This window comes from Ambystoma mexicanum, chromosome 2q (genome assembly GCF_040938575.1).
Source record: "Ambystoma mexicanum isolate Mex_15411 chromosome 2q, UKY_AmexF1_1, whole genome shotgun sequence".
Taxonomy (NCBI): domain Eukaryota; kingdom Metazoa; phylum Chordata; class Amphibia; order Caudata; family Ambystomatidae; genus Ambystoma; species Ambystoma mexicanum.
Genome location: NC_090924.1, coordinates 28,933,272 through 28,953,815, shown reverse-complemented (window position 1 = coordinate 28,953,815; position 20,544 = coordinate 28,933,272). Strand labels below are relative to the sequence as shown.

The 20,544-nt window shown below is 42.3% G+C and overlaps 1 protein-coding gene across 21 annotated transcripts in view; it reads right to left on the bottom strand.

Moving 5' to 3' along the window:
- Positions 1 to 20,544, bottom strand: part of RBFOX1 (RNA binding fox-1 homolog 1) — a 1,014,010-nt gene that overhangs the window by 234,094 nt on the left and 759,372 nt on the right. For all 21 annotated transcript variants that reach the window (XR_011303135.1, XR_011303137.1, XR_011303136.1 and 18 more), the window contains exons 8-9: positions 17,206 to 17,262; positions 4,169 to 4,301 (exon numbers count right to left, since the gene is read on the bottom strand). Coding sequence is in view for 18 of the 21 variants with exons in the window: in XM_069646785.1 (XP_069502886.1) it covers positions 4,169 to 4,301; positions 17,206 to 17,262 (190 nt within the window). In the remaining 3 variants the exon portion in view is untranslated. The remainder of the gene's footprint in view (positions 1 to 4,168; positions 4,302 to 17,205; positions 17,263 to 20,544) is intronic.

Sequence of the window (20,544 nt, the reverse complement as noted above, 5' to 3'; positions counted from 1 at the left end):
ATACGTTTGGTGAGGGAGGAGTTCATGATAGATCTCACAATGTTGCCTGCACAGGTTGAAGAAAATATTTCTTCGAGAAGGGCAGGAGGGCATGAATCTCCCGCGATCCAGACAAGCCACTGCTAGCAAGTAGTTTCAGGAATTCGGGTCGAGAAATGGGAGAGAATGAGGAGAAGATAGGGCAGCAGTTGGGAGGGATAGTGGGTTTGGACAGGAGTGCAGTTGGTTGGGGCGGGAGCTGCTAGTATAGTACTGATGGTGCAGTTTCTTGTTGACAGAAATGTTACAGTAGTGGCCAAGTGGGCATCACAGAGTGCTTGGGAGTTGGGGGTGGGGGGTGAGTGCAATGAGGGGCCTTTAATTCTGAGATGATCTTGTGGAGTTCCTTGCTGTTCTTACAGGTTTTAGAGATTCTCTTCCAGTGCAAGGATTTGTTGGCCTTCTGGATTTTTGCTGAGTAGATTTTGGTATGACCGGCATAAGCAGTACTATTTTGCAGGGAAAGGTTGGCTCACCATGCTCGGCCCAGTGTACTAAATGCATATTCAATATGATGAAAGGCGAGTTTAGAGTGGTCCGGGAGCAACTGTGTTCCTAATCATATAAATGCTGCTATACATGTTTATCAAACACATGTGCTCAAGAATGTGGATCCCAATTTACAACTGTCAATTGTTAATGAGCATATAGGTAGCTAATTATTAGATGAGAGTTCCGGAAGGGTGTGTCATTACCTTTTTAAACTGTTGCATGCCAATGATAGTATTTCATGATTTTGGTTGTTTTCAAACCCAGACCCTGATTAACTGTTCCAATAGCTAAAGCCCAAACTGTTTACAGGTTTTTCATATGTTTTCAATAGGTTTCACTTTGAGAATCATTATAAATCTAACTCTTAGATGGCTGTGGAAGATTCACATCTGGCAAGGGTAAAAATGCCCTGTCTTTTTTAAATGTATTACTGATGAAATTCAGTGAGTAATCCTTCCAGAAAGGGTGGTCTTCTACCCAGACACCCCTTTCATTAATCTGCATTCCAAGCACATAGTGTACATGTTTTCATCAATCGAACAACTTCAAACTGCATTCAAACCATGTTCACTGCTTTCGACCCAACAAGACTCACAGTGCTGCGTTTGGTACTAACTTCCAACTTCTAACTGCTCCATTATTGAACCGGCTTGATGCTGCATCACCCCAGTAAAACATAGTAATTTCCGTCTATTCCGACGAACAATGACCCTTGCAAATGACTTAAAACCACTCTGTCATCAACCCAAGCATTGAAACACCAGAACTTTGCATCAATCCATTGGATCATCACTTCAATCCTCAACCCGAAGCAGTAGTACTATTTTTTTTTAACCAGGCTCATCATGGAACTGCTTTTGGTAATCCATCAACCTGCATCACTCGATACAGCATTTGAAATGCATGCAACAACGATCAAACCCAACTCAATGCTGAATCACCTCCTGGGATCAATGTGACTTGCTGCCTTAGAACCTTTGACTCAGTCGAACCACCTAAGAAATGGAAGCAGGTACTGTTGAAAGCCACTGACCTCTTGGTCCCTTTTTGTGGTGACAGTGACTGGTTAAGGCACTTGTTGCATCCTTTTGAGTGATGTTACTGCAATTCCTGGCTTTTTCCACCCTGCTAAAGTACCCAGAGTGCCTATACATATGTGTTCTGACTTTTTTGCAAGGGTGGGATTTAAGAATGCATTAATTGTTTGCTGTGCAATTGATTTGTTAATTTTTATAGTATCCTGATTGGACATTATTTTATTTTGGAACTGTTGAACTATTGCTGTTATTTTGGGTATTGTGACATATTCACACCCTTTCTAAAGTACAGCTTTCCCTATGCCCACGTTACCACAAAAGGTGAAGGATGTATATTGCTTGGCTGTGCCTTTATCATCATCATGATTGAGATCACTGTTGATTTGTAAAATTGTGGGCGATGAGTTGGCAGTTTAGCCACTACTCCGCCTTATGCTCCTGTAGAGCCAAAGTCATTTAATCACAGTAACACGTTTCAATAAAAAATGAGGGTATGTTTTCGTGACTGAATTGTTAGGATACCAGATGTGTCCAAGATTGATTGTGCGCCTTTTATTCCCTTTTTCCCCTTAACAACCTACTGCAAAATGCGGCATACGGGAGTGAATGGAGAGATGAACACTAATTTGCAGGGCTAATGGATGCTACTCAAGCTAAAGACCAAATGCCATCAGCATAGTCTGCTTTCAGATCTCCCATTTTTTATGTTATTTGTTCCTTAATGCCTTCATCATCTTTCTGTCTTATTCTAAAAGATGTATGTTATGTCTATGCTCTCAGTATACTTGCAAGGAAAATTATGTTAATGCACGCTACGTTTTGGTTAGAAACATGTGGCCACACTCTTTGCAAAGTTATCTGAGCGCCCATATTAAAGTCATTTTCAACTGAAAAAATTGACTATGCGCTGACTTTGCCAGGGCTTTGCACTGCAAAGATACACTCTGCACAGTTCCATGAATCAGGGTGTGTGTTGGTAGTGCAATGTCACTTTTCAGCAGTGCAATTTCGCTTTGAGCCGGGCAAATATTCCATGAATCAGGCCCTTTGAGTGCAGGTTAACTTAATGCAGTCCCTACACAAATGCTCTCAAAGGCCACAAGAATCGTTCTGAATTTCTGTCTGTCCACTGTCACTGTGACCGTGTTCTGTCATTTCTATCATTATGTCCACAATTGTTATTTCCTGTGGACATACCTGTACTACTGAAACTTGTGCATGAAAAATCAGATCATGAAATACATCCTTGGATGGTTCCACACACTGTGTGGTGCACCTTCACTGCTGCTCTGCGAGCCATTTGGGAGGGACCATTGAGATTTGCAAGGGCGCGGTAGCAGGACATCCACCTTCTTCCTTGTGTGGACTGTGGCCTTTGCTTTTTTCCATACAGAGGCTGTGTGCACCTGTGCAAGCTTTGTAGGAGGTTCAGTTGCTTCTCTGACAATGTGCATGAATCATACCTGATGACAGAGGGGTGTTCACCAACTATTCTGGCAGCGTCTTATGCATTTTCCCGTGCCATTGCACATGGAGACAGGTCACAGGCCCCTTCCCGCTGAATGCATACACATGTATAGAGAGACCGTCCCCGGAAGAACTGTTTCACTTATCTCCTCTTAATTTGCAAAAAATGAAGTTGTAAAGATACTTTAATTGATTGGCATATTTCAGTGTTGCCAACAAATGCATGGTAAAGCCACCTTTAAATTAAAACAGACCTTAGATTATTATCTAACTGCAGCTAAACCTATTATTAGTAGCTAAACCTTCTGCCGGTGCTTTTTTTTCTAAAGTGTATTACCTTTTGGGAATTGGTGCTGGTTAGTGATTTCATAACTATAGTGGTGGTAATTCTGTGACCTCCAATTTTTCCGCACAGAAAAACTACAAGTTGGCCAGTGGGTGTTACCTGATTTACCTCCAGTCAAGAGCTGGAGGTAAATCAGGCCCCCAGTGTAAAAAAAAAAAAACTGCATGCATTTCCGTCACTGGTATTACTGCTGCTGGAAATACCTGCAATTCTCCCCAAGAAGTCCTATGGTACTCCATGAGGAGTAACTGCCGTCGCCATCACATGGAATATCCCAAAATGACTAGGATATCAGGCGTTGGTAACGGTATGTCTGTTTCCCGGTATCCCGACAGAATTACTGGCGGGATACAAGGAAACTTTTAATGAGGGCCATTTATATGTTTTGTTGTTTATAAGTATCCATCGTGTCGTTTTTTCTTGTATTAAAGGGTACATTTATCCAGCCTCCTTAATGACCAGATGCTCAGAGTCATCAGCAATGCATCTTAAACAGTTACAGCTTCTGTGGCATTCAGTGTCTGGGAAAATTAGCATAACACCATGTGACACATGAAACGCTTTAAGCCACCAGCCATGACATCACAAATTGCAGTCATTTTTCAAAACTGTGTTCTGGGTGCTGGTCTTCAGGCACTGGAGGTGGTAGCATGCTGAGTTGTGTTTAATGGCGGAACGTGACCAGCGTGCAGGGCTCTCACTGTTTCCAGCAGGCGGGGTGGGGGTTGGGGGTGATGAGGGATGCATGATGGCAGGTGAAACACCCAATAATAACTGATCCACTTACCCGCCATAGGCTGGAATTGGAGGAGGGGGAGCTGCAGCACGAAACGTGTTGTACACGGTGCGACCTCGTCCTCTCAGGTGTGCCCCTCGGTATGCAGCAGCAGCGGTGGCAGCAGGGTAGGGAAAACCTGGCACTACGGGAAACAAAAGGCACCACAGCTGAGTTATCGAATGTACCCCTTTACAAACAAAACTTGCAACTCTGAGCCAAATTTACACTGACATTTTCAGTATGGTTCTCCATGTTTTAAAGTGTTCTGCTAATCCTTCAGTTGCAGCAGGTTACGTGCTAGTTTCAAATACAAATATATATGTTATACAAATATTTCATATTGAGTTAGTGTTTCCATGAATATCTATTTTCCTCAAAACGTTTTATCAAATACACAATTTTCACAAATGTGTTTTTAAACTATTCTGCTTAGCCTGTCACTGAGGGCGGCATAGTGAGTTGAGATGTAAATATATTTTCTGAATACCGCAAGTTTTTCCCACCTCCCAAATCCAAGTTAGGCTGTATTGTCTTCTCTGGTATTACAAGCGTATACCGCTGACTACAAATAATGCCTTAATACCATTTGGATTTCCATAACAACAATCTGTCACGTTTTACCTGCACCATAAAGTAAACATTTGAATGAGCCCCTATCTGCTTTTTAAGGTGTTTCCTGTACAGAGGGGAAGCGCACATTATTCCATTGAATATAGGAACCACAATGTTCTAATGTATACTTTGTGATGGGGTGAAAAGTTGAAATAGCAGATGCCCGCCCTCACCCCACAGTAACCATGTAATCCATACAAGGGTGGAAATGAATCATTTCGTTCAAACATACATTGTACACTAATTGTGTGCACCACTTCTGTATATTTTCCCTGTTGACCATGAATATCAAGTTGGAAATGGATACAACATATATTTTTAATGGCAAGCGTTATTATAGGAATGCCACCTGTGGTATTCTAGAAATAAATCTGCCATTAGGACTGAGGCCATAAGAGAATCTGAACTGGGTGGACTTTCAAGAATTTCACCAGCAATCGTGGTAATTACCTCCCAAGGTATTTTTAACACTATGGCCTTTAATCTGTTTTCCTTTATATGAAATACAAGTCAAGTACGAGTCAGTCAATCCCCTTCATGCGATGGGTCTTTGGCATACCTTTTGCCTTGTATATCCATCAAAATCGGTCTGTAAATAAAATAGTGATCAGCTGGTATGCCCACAAGCAGGTTAATCCAACTAACTGGGTATGGCAACAGGAACCAACCAGAAAGATGGTCAGTGCTTCTCCCAAGTTCCAGATCGTCTCCAATTAATCTAATGATGTTTCTAAATAATCCCAACACTCACCCACAAGCCACTTTATGACAGGACCACCTATCTGAGATGCATCTATCTGGATATTCTCACTGACCCACCCAGATAAGCCAAGTAATCTCAAATGCAAGTACTCCAGTGGCCTTGTCAGATCTTTCTTGTGCTTGCCCAAATCATTTGACATTTGCTTTCCGAAACACATTTCATTATCAAGGTCACTTAGTTTGGTTCTTCAAAATCTTTTGAAAATTCAAGTGTGGGAAGGAATAAAGAAGCCTCAAGAAGGGTAAGCAGGTATGTGTAGATAAAGAGGAATGATGATACGCAGTAAGTAGTCAAATGTGCGTAATTACTGAAATTGGAATTGTTGGCCAGGTAAGAATTTTCAGAGTTATGTGGGTGATCATGCCATGGGTGATCATGCCATTTGGTAAAGACTCTTTTCTTGTAGATAATCTGGAATTAAAATGTAATGCCAGATCTCTGCAAGAGAAAATCAGGCTTAAATAACTGAGCAAGAGCCATTGGATACAACATGCGTCTGTCATCTGTGTCTCTTCAGATGTTTTGGAATTTGACTACCATCGTCCTGACTTTGACAATGCTGATCGAAGTTATAGTGTAAAACGTCTGGAGAGTCTAAGGTTGCAGACGCCAGGGTTAAATAGGCAATGATCGAATTCTACCCTTTTGTGGCAGATTCAAAGGGGTACATTCTTTTCCATGTCTTAGAGAGGCCGATTTTAGTTTTAAGACATTAACATTCCAACTGTTGCCTCAATGATCAGGAAAGGTTGCTGAGCTTTTTATTAATGAGGGCTAGTACCCACTTACACAATGTTTTTATTATTGTGAACGTTTTCTTTCATGGAGTTTTGCCAAGTGTATATGGGCTTGCCTCAAAATGGAATTACAAACCTGGAAGACATTTGAAATTCCATGCAATGGCTCATGCATGGAACAGGGGATTTTTGACTTATGTTCAGAAAGCAGTCTTCTGTAAAAAGAAATCTCAATGGGTCTTATTCAGTTGAATATGTATAGATAGAGGATCACCAATGAAAACACCATTGTTAGAATGGCACTATTTAATCATAGAAGAAATATGTTGGTGAAGGAAGGTGACCAAGTAGTAATGGCCACACAGGCAACAAACCAAGCCAGTCAGAACTTTTTCCTGCATGCCCAAGTGAAGTAGGATAACTTAAAGTAATCAAACTCTGATTTGGGTTTTCAAACTGGGGGGGGGAATAATTAGCGTCCTCTCCTGCAACTGGTAATTCTTTCACATCGAGGGTGTGTGGGTCTAATTGTTCATGTATGAATGAGTATTGTGACAAATCCCAGGGAATTGTCACTGCTCGCATCGGGGGAGCCCCTCACCATGAGGCCAGGGAAGTGAGACTGCTACCTGATAGTCCCCCTGGGGGTGGAACTCAGTGGGTGGATCTCATGGGGATGTAAGCCCCCCATGGGACCAGTGACTATCGGGAGAACACGGTATTCACCACCTCAATTTCCATCCACTCTTTCCTCTCAACCCATTCAGCCCCATGTGGTCCACACACCTCTATGTGTCTCTATAGAGTAGATAACTTAATTCAAACCAATCATAATGGGACGAGGAAGAGTGAGGCTTATCTAGGTGGAATACACATAGCCATTGACATGAAGAAGATCAGGGAAGGAGGCAAAACCCACCACAGAACCAGAATATGCACTACAGTCTATTAGAAGCAGCCCAGCGATAAAAAGCAAGGAAGGACTGTGTACCTTTCAAGCCAGCCCTGGAGGAACGAGGGACCACAAGCTGGTTGTGTGGCGAGAGACCCGAGGAGAAGGGAACGAGAGGCTATCGAGCAGGGACGAGTCTCTCCAGTAGGTCAATGGAGAAGGGAACTGTCAGTGATGGGGAAAGAGGAAACCCGATCAGTGAAGCCAAAGCAAGAAGAAGGCGCTCAGCTGAGTATGAGAGAGAGAGAGCCAACCACTGCAGAACCACCGAGAACAAGACACTGAACAAGGGAGCAGTACAGAAACCCTGCTCTGCTCCCAGGACAGACCAGAGACCACAACAACATTTCCCAAAGTTAGGGAAAGGGTTGACCAGCTGTCGGACATGAAGGGGGACAAATAGATTAATGAGACATGTACCAATATCCAGAGAGGCAGAAAATTGCAACAAACTTTACAAATATCATATGTGGAACAGTACCTAGCAGGAGAGTACACTGTATCTGTTCAATTGGACATTCAGTGAAGCAAAGGCAGAGGGCCTGTCAAAGCAGCACACAAGGGTCTGGGAACCATATGAAATTGTAAAAGCCTCGCCAAAGCAACACACAGGGGTCAAGAACCCATGTAAGTCTGAAGAAGCATACTGTCAAGGGGCTGCGACCTAGATCAAGTTGGGGAAATCCTGAGATAATATAAAGGGTGTCTGGAACCCACAAAAAAGAGAAACAAGCTACAGAACAAGTCAGGGAGACCCAGAGACAGCCCAGAGGGATCTGGGACCCACGTAAGAAAGAGAGGTCCACAAATCTAAAACAAGGGGTTGAGGACCCATTGCCAAAAAGAGAGACATTTTCTTGAATTGTAACATCCACAGTCAAGTCTGGCAGGATTGTGAGCCAGACGATGCTACATTCGTGAGTTAGAGAAAGAACAGTGGAAGAGGCTCCCCTCACCCCCCTTTATACCTTGGAACACTGTGTTTTGCAATAAGAAGGTCTACAGACAAGCCTGGCAGGATAATGAACCAGACCTGATGCTACATATGTGAGTTGGAGAAGGAACAGGGAAGAGATTCCCCCTGATACTTGTCAACTGTGTTTTGTGATAAGAAGATATACAGTCAAGTCTGGCAGGATAGTGAATCAGACTTGGTCCTACATTTGTGAGTTGAAGGAAGAACAGGAGAAGAGATTTCCCCTTGATGCTTGTGAACTCTGTTTTGGGATAAGGAGATCTACAATCAAGTCTGACAGGTTAGTAGTGGACTAGACATGGTGCTATATTTTGTGAGCTGGAGAAAGAACAGGGGAATTGGCCCCCCCTCTGTAACCCCCCATACTTGGGAACAGTGTTTTGTGATAAGAAATTCTACAGTCAGGTCTCACATAATAGTCAACTAGACTTGATGCTACATTTGTGAGCTGGAGAAAGAACAGGTGAAGAGACCCCCATTTGATATTTGGGTACTGTGTCTTTGTGACAATGAGAGCTAATAATAATGAGATTATCATTGATCCCAACGACCCCATCATTGATTTGACAAAGCCGAAATTGGAGCAGAGATTGAGGCAGGCCTCTCCAGTGAGAGTCCAAGTGTCTAATAGTCTGGGGAGAAGGTGTATGCTTGTGTCAACAAGCCCCACTTGGGAAGCAGCTTTAGGGGACCAGGCCAGATTGTTGACAAGGAGAATTGTCACAGCTTAGCAGGAGGGCAAGCATATGGTGGTCTGCCAAATGGTAGGTTTGTTCAACCAAAAGCTTCCCAACAATCTGTATCACTGGTAATTGTCTCATAGAATGTGGCTGGCATTAAATCCATATTGGGTAGTCCAGCGACTCTATTGCTTTTTGTGAGGGCTGATGTTGTCGTATGACAGAAAACATAGTTGGTGGAGGATTTATTTGTTGATGGGGTTGTGGCCAATGCATAGCGCACAGAAAAACACGAGGGGGTACTGCCACAGTGGGTTGCATATTTTGTTTAAAACACATCTTGGCAGTAAAGACTTCCCCCTAGAAGGCTCCTGTCCTTTTTTGCAAGCAGTGAGAATTTTTAGGGTGTGCTGGAAACCTGTTTTGGTGGTTATCTCTTACAATAGCTCCAATGCACAGTTTGCTAAGAGCTGTCTTTCGGTATTAGCCTCTGCAATGGAGGACCTGGCTTACTGGGTTGTGGCAAATGCTCTATTTCTTATCCTGGGGGTATTATAATGCCAAACTGGGTGGTTGCCCAGGAACTGCATTGTTTGACTCTTCTGAGGATGACCTGGCAGGGATATTGATTCCCGCTTTGAGGGATGTCAGAACTTTCGCGGAAGGGTTCCAGATATGGAAGCTTCTGTATGAGGTGGGGACTCCGTTCAGCCAACGACCAGTTTCCAGATGATATCCTGGGCAATTTTACATTCTCCTCAGCATAGGGCCATTCCACGATTGACTACATATGCATTCCAGTAACATTTTGGGATTGCATTGCTGGGTTCATAGTGCTGGGTGATATATGTAGTGATAATTTCCCTGTCGGGCTTGAGGTCAAACTACAGCACAAGTATTCACTGCTGGGTCAGCTGTATCAGCCGGAGGTGCCCTTTGATGTCTAAAGGCGCAGACTAAAATGGCATCTAGCTGACCAAGAGAGTTTGCAGAGGGATATTGCTATAAACAATTGGTGGGAGATAAGAACATCTTTTTTCTGTCTGTTTAGATCAAAGCACCATCCTGTGTGACTTCTCAGTGCTTTTGTCTAATCATTCAACTACATTTATGATGAAGGCTGATAAAAAAACAAGGTGAAGCCGCAGACAGACTGGTTTAATTCAGACTGTACAAAATCTAGGTTTAACTTTTTCGAAATTTTGAGGAATCCCATGTGTGCTAGAGGGACATAGTCACTGCCCGGGCAACCTATAAGAAGGCTATTGTCTATTGAAAAAATGAAATTAAAGCAGAGTAATGGAAGGAGTGGGTTAATTCTTCTGCCACAAATGATGCTAAACTATTTTGGGATATAGTGAACAGATTTAAGTCAAGTGGCATTGTTGTCACTGTACCTGACCATGCATGGGTATCCCATTATTTCTCATTGTATAGTACTGATCATTTGAGTGTGGTCGATGAATGCCCACAAGTCATGTACCACCTGCACTTATCTCCAACATAAGGAAAAATTGTGTTTACAGTAGGAGAAATGTTATTAGCAATAACGTGCTAAGCTGGAAACAGGGCTCCAAGCCTGGATAATGTGCCAACAGATGTTCTTGTCAGAAATGGACCTGTGGGCCACCATTTTGACCATGGGGTTTAATGCTATCTGCGCAGGGGGCATGCACCCTGCCTCCTGATCACATGCAGTAATCCATCCAATTTATAAAAAGTGGAGAAGGAGCTACCAGCATCAGACAGACCAATCTCCCTTTTGGACTCTGTGTTTAAGATCCTGGGGAGTGCCCTCTTGGGGAGATTGGAGTCATCGGTAGAGTACAGCAACAGTCTTTCCCATATCCATCTGGGATTCAGACCAGGCCGTGGAACCGCAGAGCAGGCCTTGAACCTTTAGTTGGTGGTGGCCCACTCATTGTATATTAAGGAAGAATCAATTTTTCTTGCCTTTATGGATCTGAGCCCCGCTTTTGACAAGATCAATCGTGACAACCTTTTGTGTGTGCTCAGATCCATGAATTGCCCAAGTGCCCTGGTAGATCTTCTTGAGAGAGTGCATCTATTTACGGTGACTTGTGTGAGGAGCCGGGTACATGGACGGTGACTGCCTTCTTTCAGGTGGAGTGTGGGGTGCACGAGGGCTGTGTACTGGCCCCCTGCTCTTTTGTCTCTTTATAAATGGCCAATATGGACATCTACTTATGTTTACTCCGGTATATGTATAATTGTTTGAATAAAAAAAAAAACGAATGGGAGATGTATTCGTATTTCTACTGTATGAAAATGTCAAACATTTCTCCCATTCTGTGCCATTGTAGTGAACAAGGGGAGCAGGGGTTGTGAACCCTTGTTCACTATAATGGCACCTGGAGTTGTGTGGGTGTCCCCTGCTACCAATAGAATAAAGTTGAGAGGAAAAAAAATGTATATAAAGAGCACCCTGTGGCGCTGGTTCAAATCCACGTAAGTGAAAGCAACCTGCGTCGCAGAAGAATGGAGGAGTCAGCGGCACTCAAACCAGGCACAAATTTCAAATTCAGGATTGCTGCATTCAGCAATTTCGAATTTTAAATGTTGCACTTCAGTCAAATCTTGGAGAACTGTCTACTCCAGATACTCCTAGGATGGGCAATAGATGTCTGCCAGTTATGGGTTACGCAGATGATACAGTTTTGCTGGCCCACACCTCAATATCCCTGAAATTTTTTATTGAAGATTATTCTTTATTTGTGGACTCATGGGGACCTAAAAGTGAATGCCCAGATCGACTGTCATGGTTGGGAAGTGTCAACCCAACTTTGGGGCCATGTTTAGCAAGGGTCTTTTAATTCCCAGCCTGGATAGTTTTGACTACCTGAGGGGAAGATTTTAATCGAACTTTAGGGCACAAGCCCATATCAACAAGCAGGCGGCATTAGGGTGGGAGGGGATGGGGGGGGTGGCGGTCAAACTCCTGCTCAAAGTTTATAATAGAAAAGCTACCTCCGTTGGCATGTATGGTATGGAGCTGTGGAGGCATGGAAAGACTGAACCCATCCAGGTAGTAGAGTACATCTTGTTTAAAAGAATGTTGGGCTTCCCCAATCGGCTTCACATTTTGTGCTGCACCAGATGCTGGTCTGCAGGTTTGTAAGTGATCTCATTGCAGCCCAGCATGTACGTCATTGGCTCTGAGTTTGAGGTAACAGAAAAGCTGTTCTGACTCAGGATTTCATTAGATATCTGGTGGCCAGGGACTGTCATTTAATAATCCCCTGGCCAGGCATGTAAAAGTCACACTGGGGAAGTGGACAAGGCTGAATTTTTTATATGACAAAAATTATGCCTTCTAGGGATTTAAAGTCTGTGATGGTAAGGGAACATCAACACATCCTGGAAAAAGGGGACCATCTGAATTCATGAGACCTGCCAATACAAAGTATATGATTGTCGCCGGCCCAGATCTCCAGAAGTATTTACTGTGGCCCGAGAATCCCTTGCAGTCCATTATTATTACAAGGGCATGGTTTAATTGTGATACGCCCAGAGAAGAGATGCCACATTTTTTGTTGTTTTGTACAGCTTTTTCGCACATTGAAAACCAGTTTTTCAGTGTCAGGCATTTCGCTGTTACAAGCCTCCTCTGTACTACCTTTATGGGTGGATTCAGTTAGTGTAGCCTGGACTTTCTTGACATTATTAAAGAATGCATTATCTCTGAAGAAATTCTTATTGAAATCATATTTTTCATTTTTATAATGTATTTATGGTCTAAATGCAATTTGTGTTTTATTTTTTGATTAGTAGTCATGTTGTTTATGCTGCTGTTTTTATGCTTATATTTTGTATTCCTACTTGTATTCCTACTAAAATAACAATACAAATATATATTGAAGTTTGATAGGACAGTGAACCAGACTTGGCACCACATTTGTGAACTGGAGAAAAGAATACGGAAAAAGACTCGACCTGGATTCTTAGGAATTATGTTTTGTGCACATTTGGAAGAACATTTAAGATCAAGAACTTTAAAGTTAAAGAATCATGCATTGCATTTCCTCATCAAAAAGTGCCATATCCATAACGAGAGAAGCCTCCTTCTGGATCAAGAAAACACCCAGTTTCTCCTTAGTTATTCTGGAGTGTAAGGGAGGTAAATAGGTTTGATCACAGGACGATGAACATTTTACTTTACTGGACACCCTGACAGACTGCTTAGTATTTTTGTTGAGGTAGGCCAACCGCTCATAGTTTCAAACTCATACTTCTGCACCCTTACAGTATGTTGTGTAATTTAGTATTGGGAAGACTATCCCAGTTGGGATAATTAGGCAGATATTCTCATATATGTTCAGTGTTTCAAATGCCAAATTTGGGGATATACACATGACAATGTGTGCTAACCAGGTTCAGAGTACAAATCTTTAATAATCCACATTATTATAGAATTGAGGTTTTCTTAGAGCTATTAATAGTCTCCCAGAAGGGCAATGTCTGTGAAGTGGATAACGAGATTAGCTTTGATGAGCTGAAATATTTGTGTTCAGGGAATTTTCAGGTACAACAGTTTTTAGATTTGCGCTGCAAGAATTCACCAAGAGGTGAATATTTCAACTAGGACTTCCTGATATAGAAGCCATTCCTATTGGATGGACAGATCATTTTAGTTTTTCACACATTTGGATCATGTTCAGTGATCATTTACATTATTCCGTTTCACCTCATGAATTAGGCATCACAGCTCTTTTCACCTCATCCAACCATCAATGGCCTTGATTCTTCCACTTTCCACGAAGAAGATCTATCTAGCTCATTCCTATTAGCACAGACACTTTCCACCCACTCCTGCCGAACGCCTGACCCCCCCACCCCACCTTTATGAATAATGGTTGACCATAGGAGAAATGTGTTCCCAATGCATAGCCATGCTACGTGACAGGGGAGCACTATTGTTTTGGGACACATCACAAAACAAGTAATGTACTTTTGTCTTTACTATCTTCCCCTTAGAAGAAATACATTCATCTATCGAAATAAGGTAGAATGCTCCTTCATGCATTGTCCTAAAATGCAACCTCCTCTGGGTTCCCAGGTATCTCCAGCTCCTTGGATTAGACGTAACTTCATTATATGCAAAGGTTAACTGGGTCTATGGCCTGTAATTCAGTCCGCGGGTTTAGCGATTAAGTCACCCCATCACCTGTCATAGCGTGCACATTCTTTGCACCAAGGATGATATGCTATCTCTGTCTTTTGCCTCACTGGAACACGACACCATTTGAAAGGGGAGATACATTTGCTGTGTTTCACAGGCATCAACCACTGTTATATTCTCTATCTCAAAATCATGTGATTAACATGTAACTCTTTTTTCTTCCTTTGATCTTGTAATCCGTGTTCTGCATCTGTCTGTTGCCTATGTACACCCCTCTCGACAGATTTACATAGCCGGAACACGCTCTTGAGGGATTGGTCTTTGCTTTACAAAACCTCAATGTATTTAATGTATACATTATTAAACATTAATATTCCATGTTTGAATGCAAAGCGAAATGTGTGTGCACCAGCCATTTAATTGCAATATTCTAAAAATAATGTAGATTTGGCAAACAAAATAGCGTATTAAACACTGTTAGATAAAAAGTCATACTAAATGTTTTTTTTTTAAACCCATCCCATTTCTCCTCTAAATAACACTGTTAGCTGTGTGTTTGTTGTCAAATTCAAGCAGACATGTAAAAGCTAAATTATAAGGCAAGTGCTGTGAGGTGTTACATTACACGATGGAACGCGTGTCTGTGTGGTGGGATGCATGCTGCACAGATTGCTATATTTAAAACAACAACCTTGCAGTAATTGGTCAGATACAAGTTGGCAACTGCTCAAGAAAATAAACACGTGTATGAGGAATTTAAGAAATTACATAGTAGATAGAATATTGCATCATTTAGGCTTTCTATTTTATTTAAAAAAAAAGAATGCCAGGTTGTTGCTGAAGATGTGTAACAGGGACAAAATGGGAGTAAGTGAGAAGCAATCAAAAGAAAGAGCTATAAGTGACACAACAGGAGAAAGCGAGGGACAACAGTGAGAGAAAAGCAGGGAGACAAAGATCAAGGAAAAAAGGATCGCAAGAGAGAGAGAGAGAGAGAGAGAGAGAGAGGGAGAGAGAGAGAGAGAGAGAGAGGAGGGGGACTAGCAAGATGGACGGGAAATCTGAGAAGTCAGAGGGAGAAACGGGAGGCAGATCATAAATAAAGAACAGAGGAAACACAACAGTGAGAGCGAAAACAGAAAGAGAACAGTACTGAGAGGGCAAAGACGAATGGGGGACCGGCAGCAGAGACAAAACTGGGAGGGTATGGAGTAGAGATGGACCAGGAAGGAAATGCCGTGCCTGGCTGCCGGAGCCATACATAATGGGAAGGTAGCGAGAGAAGTTGGAAGGAAAAAGGAACGGTTGGTCAAAGGGAGGGATAGAGAGAGCAAAATACAGAATAAGAGGGGAAGATGGAGAAGGATAAATGAAAAAGAGAACAGAGACCAGACTGTTCGGAAAGAGACTCAGAGGAGAGAGAGTGAAAAGACAAATAGCGGCAATATGTGAAACGGACTGAGGCAGAGAAGGCACAGAGAGAGAGAACAAAATATAGAAAGAGAGAGGGCGAGAGAGAGAAGGAAAAGTAAAGGAGAGTGATAGAGATTAGAAAAAAAGAGTGAGCGAGAGAACAGATGAGGGAAGGAATGGTTTGGATGAATAGAAGAGAGATAGTTTAGGAGAGGGAGACAAATGTGAGGGAGAACATATGGAACAAAGAAGGTGAGACTACATATTGAGGGGGAAACATTATCTTGACAATACAATCCTCAGTGACAATCACGCAATATAGGTCTTTATCTTACTTCTCACACATTTGGAGGGTGCCACATCCCTTCCAAGAAATCAAACTACACATTGGCATCAATGACAGCGACCTTCACATGCGCTTGAATGTACCTAGCCCTTCTAAGACTCAAAAGAGGTCTCCACAGGTGTGGGGTTTGGAGTCTTATTGACTTGGTAGCTGCCTGGCAACATCCACTTGTGACCAGGGCTGGTGGTCTATGTTATCTGCCCCCTGCCAGCCATACCAATGGACAGAGACAGGGATGGAGTGATATCAAACACATTTCAGAATTAATTAGGTTGAAGACCAGTGTTATAAAGTAAGAACTTGGTCATCTGGCTTAGCATGTCCAACCCACCGGATTCCTGATGAATTCAAAATACACGCAGTACCTCAGAAGCTTTTGGCAAAGGACGACAAATAATAATATTGCTAATTTCCTTTTCCTAGGAAGATTTGGTTGAAATTCAGAAAATAAAATAATACACATTTACTATAGACCCCAGGAAGAGCAGCTACTAATTACTAAGTGCAAATAAATTCTCGTTTCTGTTGCATGCCCTCCAGTAATACATGTACGTGTGTCTCTTAGGATCTTTTACTGTCCAGAGTTGGAGACCTAAACTAATCTACTTACAACTGACAACTAAATGAGTATGATCAGTATTTGTTGTGCAACCTACCTATGTGAAATATCCCAAAAATATGTATTGGAAAACATTCACTTAAAGTAGGGTCGGACTGCGGCAAAACATTGTCTCGGGCACCAATGAAACAGTGGCTCGCAGTTGCAAATGACAATTCATTCTTTTTGTGACGGATTGTTTTAGTAGTACCCAAGAGGGAAGTTTTTGATCAAATGTGATGCAAATTGTGCATTTTAAAGAGTATTTATTCAGAAACTCTGGTCAAAACTACTAGATGCATGGTGAAGTAGCTTATCAAATTGGCACACATCGGCCAAAATAGTGCCCACTTTGACCCAAAAAACTGGCCCACGCTAGCATTTTGTGTTTCAGATTCGGCAGTGCCCTCTTGCCCTATAGGCCGGTCCGGGCCTGACTCAAAGTGATGTTAATGTTTGAACCACTGCATGAATTTTTATGAATGTATCAGTAAGTCAGAAAAATAAATATGTTTGAAAATGATCCATCTCAAAACAATTGCTTTTGCTGAGCATGGAATCTCGACTCTTAAGGAATGCCTAAAAGCATTGCAGGCAACCTCACAAACGGCACCACAAATGATTTCTCTAAGTGCACTATTTCTAATGTAATCAATGACACATTGCATGACGTTAGGGAGCACATCACGTATATCATGAAACCAGTATGAAAATGAAAGATATACTGTACAGGATTGTTTCTATTTATGTTTCCCAACCAATAGGTAATTCATAAATAAATGGTGGCAGTATATGAGTTTGTCCCAAGAGCACAACAGACTATGCTTACCTCCTTTTTGTTGCATTCTTAGTGTTGTCCAGTCACTACAGAATATCAGGCCTGGGTCTGGAGATGAAATAAGAAGAAAGGAAAGTTTGGGACGTGTTACATGGGTACATTTGTATGGTTCACTCGGTATCAGTGTACATTAAATTGAAAACTCTAATACAATTCTGCATGCTGGCAAAAGGTATTTTCGTTATCTTTCAAAATGGAGACACGTTACTATATTCTGATAAAGGGAAGGATCTTAAACCACATAGCCTACTTAATAGGTGTATAGAGAAACCTTGCAGCACATACATAAAAAGAATAAGTCGAATACATCTGAACTCTTTGTAAAAGCAACTGAAATCTTGGCAGCTAACAATTGAAGGGTTAAAAACATATCCAATTGGGGCACATATTCAACTGAAATATGTGAACTCTAAATCGAAAATTATAATTATTGCTAATTGAGATGTTTCTGGATTATAAAACCATCTTAAATTGGCTTACAATTCCTGAAATGACATTTTCTGATTGAAGTGATTGATGGAATCTGTCACTGTGTGCATTGGTAAAAGCCAGTGTAGTGGGGGCCCCAATCACTTCAAAAGGAATACTTTCATTATCATTGCATTTTGTACCGTTACAAAATCCAGGGGCTATATTGTTTATGTCAAAGAGCTCCACATTTTCCGTTTTTACTAATTTTTACTCAAGCATACAGAGAGAAATCACTCTGTTTCCTTCCAGTATTCATTGGTAAAAATCACAAAAAAGTTTAAACACATTTGTCTGGATTATCTATTCACTGTGTCAATTATGCCTTACAGGCCAATGACTCTGCACAGTTACACAATGGATAGTCTAATAAACACAGATGTGGTTCCCTTTGTTGTTGTTTAAAGAACTGCATTGATTTTTAGCACATCATTAGATGGTGCAGCTGTTTGTTTTAAAGGTAAAGATAGATCTTGGATTGAAGTGTAAGCACCCAGCTCTCTGACCTTCCAATTGTGGGCATCAAAGTGCTACATTTGTAATTAGAATACAATCAGAGCGCACTAATTGCAACTTATGTTTTTATACAATAAATAAAACGATAAAATGACTCTAACAAATATGGATAAATACAGACGGAAAGGTTGGAATAATAAGTTCCATATAATCGGGAGCCATAATTATGTGTTAGTACATTGTGCATGATACTTGCTGCCAAAATGAGCATTTTGACACTGTTCGCAGTGTCACAGGTATGACACTTCTCCACTCACTTACCCCTGAACACACCTCCACCGAAGGCAACTATTGGTGTCAAATGGGACTGGAGTGGTGTGTGTTGGTTGAGGAGAAGTGCCAGGACACAGCAAAGTGTGAACAAACAGGACAGTGAGATCATACACTCATCAAATGATGTGTGTGCATGTTTGTGATCCCTCTGCCTTGGTCATCCTTTCTCTGCTGCTGGGCAGCCACCATGCAGCTATTTGGATCTTTCCTTCCTCACATTTCTCCCTGCCTTTCTCCACTCACAATTGCCAGTAATGAACAGGTGGAAATGCAGTAAGGGATTTTAGAGATAAGCAGCAGCATTGGACTGCAGCAGATGAAACATAAACGTGAATGAGTAGAGAACACAGCATTATAAGTCTGCACACTCCGTATCCTGTTCACCTTTTCTCATCAGCATGGCCCTGTGACTCTGTACAGATCCCAGGAAAACTATTCTTCCTCCCCTTCATTAATGTTTGCAACTAGTGGGGGAGGGCATTTAGGAGTCTAGGTGTGCACTTGGGTCCATTCCCTATTGGACTTTGCTTTTGAACTTTAGGACACAGTACTATGGTGATACGGGTGCCCCCAAAACATATTTTCCATTTCACATCCCTTCCAGATGCATTTTGGGCTGTTTGCAGCCGGGGTACTAATAGGGTTTTTTTCCAGCTGCAAAAAATGGGCACGGCCAACTGAAAACATAGTCTGTTTTTTTTTTCCTTGGCAGCCATAGTAAGCAAAGAAAATGGCCATCATAGAAGGGGTGAAAGGACTACGTGTAGTCCCTTCTCCCTTTCCATGGCGGCCATTCAAATAAATTGGGAAAAAAGTAAACATACAAAAATTGCTGCATGGACAGGGAGAAGGAAGAAGGGAATACATGTAGTCCCTTCTCCCTTCCCATGGTGGCCTGAAGAAAGAAAAACAGTGCGAGGCTCACGCAAAAGTGTAAGTGGGCTTACCATCAGGTAAGGCTCACAAACAAACCAATCGGTTTGTTTGTAGAGGAATGAGAAACTTGTGCTGGGTGCTAATGTGTATTGATGTTATCTACAAAGACAATGGGCCTTATTACAAATCTGGCGGTAGCCTTGTCCTTATTATTGTTAAGGGCACGGCTGCCGCCGGAGTTGCATTTTGACGGAGTTGCATTTTTTCCGGCACCCGCGAATGGGCAAGAACCCGGCTAGGCCGAGCTTGGCTGACATGGTAATTGCCCATTTTCAGGTGACGGCATCAAGGGCGTCCCGATCCCCATTCTGCCCCATAGGGCTGGGGATGGGGACGTCGGATCCACCGGGACACATTCAAAGTTGAAAAACCTGGCGGGTGAAACGGCACCTGCAAGCAGAGCACATAGTATGGCGGTTCGGGAACTACGGTACCGGCATGCTTACCGGTACCGTAGTTCCCAGACCGCCATGCTTGTAATGAGGCCCATTGTGTAGTTCATATATGTTGTCCTGGTCTTCGCAGTTGTACAGGACCCCTAGTGTAGTTTAGTGCAACCAGCAGTGCATAGTAAATGAGCTGGGGTCTGGCAAACTAGTAAGAGCCAGAAACGGAAGACCAGGTGGATTTACGTAGGCCTGTTCTTGAAGTCAGAGTTCAAATATCCATTACACATGGAATTTTGTGATGAAATTCAGATCATTTCTAAACCGTAAGTAAAACCTACAAGAGTGTAAAACGGCGCCATATTTTCAAAGTAAATGAGAAAGGCCTGTATTTACCACCCTGCGCTTCCAAATAGGATAAGCACGCACCAAGCATAGAGATACATGAGGATTGTAAACTGCATATTAAACTTTTACTACTTACGCAGAGATCAAAGAGTGGCAGATGCAAAAACCAACAGGGGGGCCGATTCTGCATCGAAGCCATAAAAATATACAGCCGCTTTAATGGGCAATTATTCTTTGCATTTGTGCGTTGGATGAAATTTGCATGAGAGCGCCATATGCCTGTGGAAAGGTGTGCCATCAAACAGAATAAATGAGCCCATTGGCTCCCAGCTTTCCCCGGTCCTCTTCCAATGCCCCTCTCCCTCCCCACCAGACATGCTCGTCTGTCTTCTATCAAGCGCTT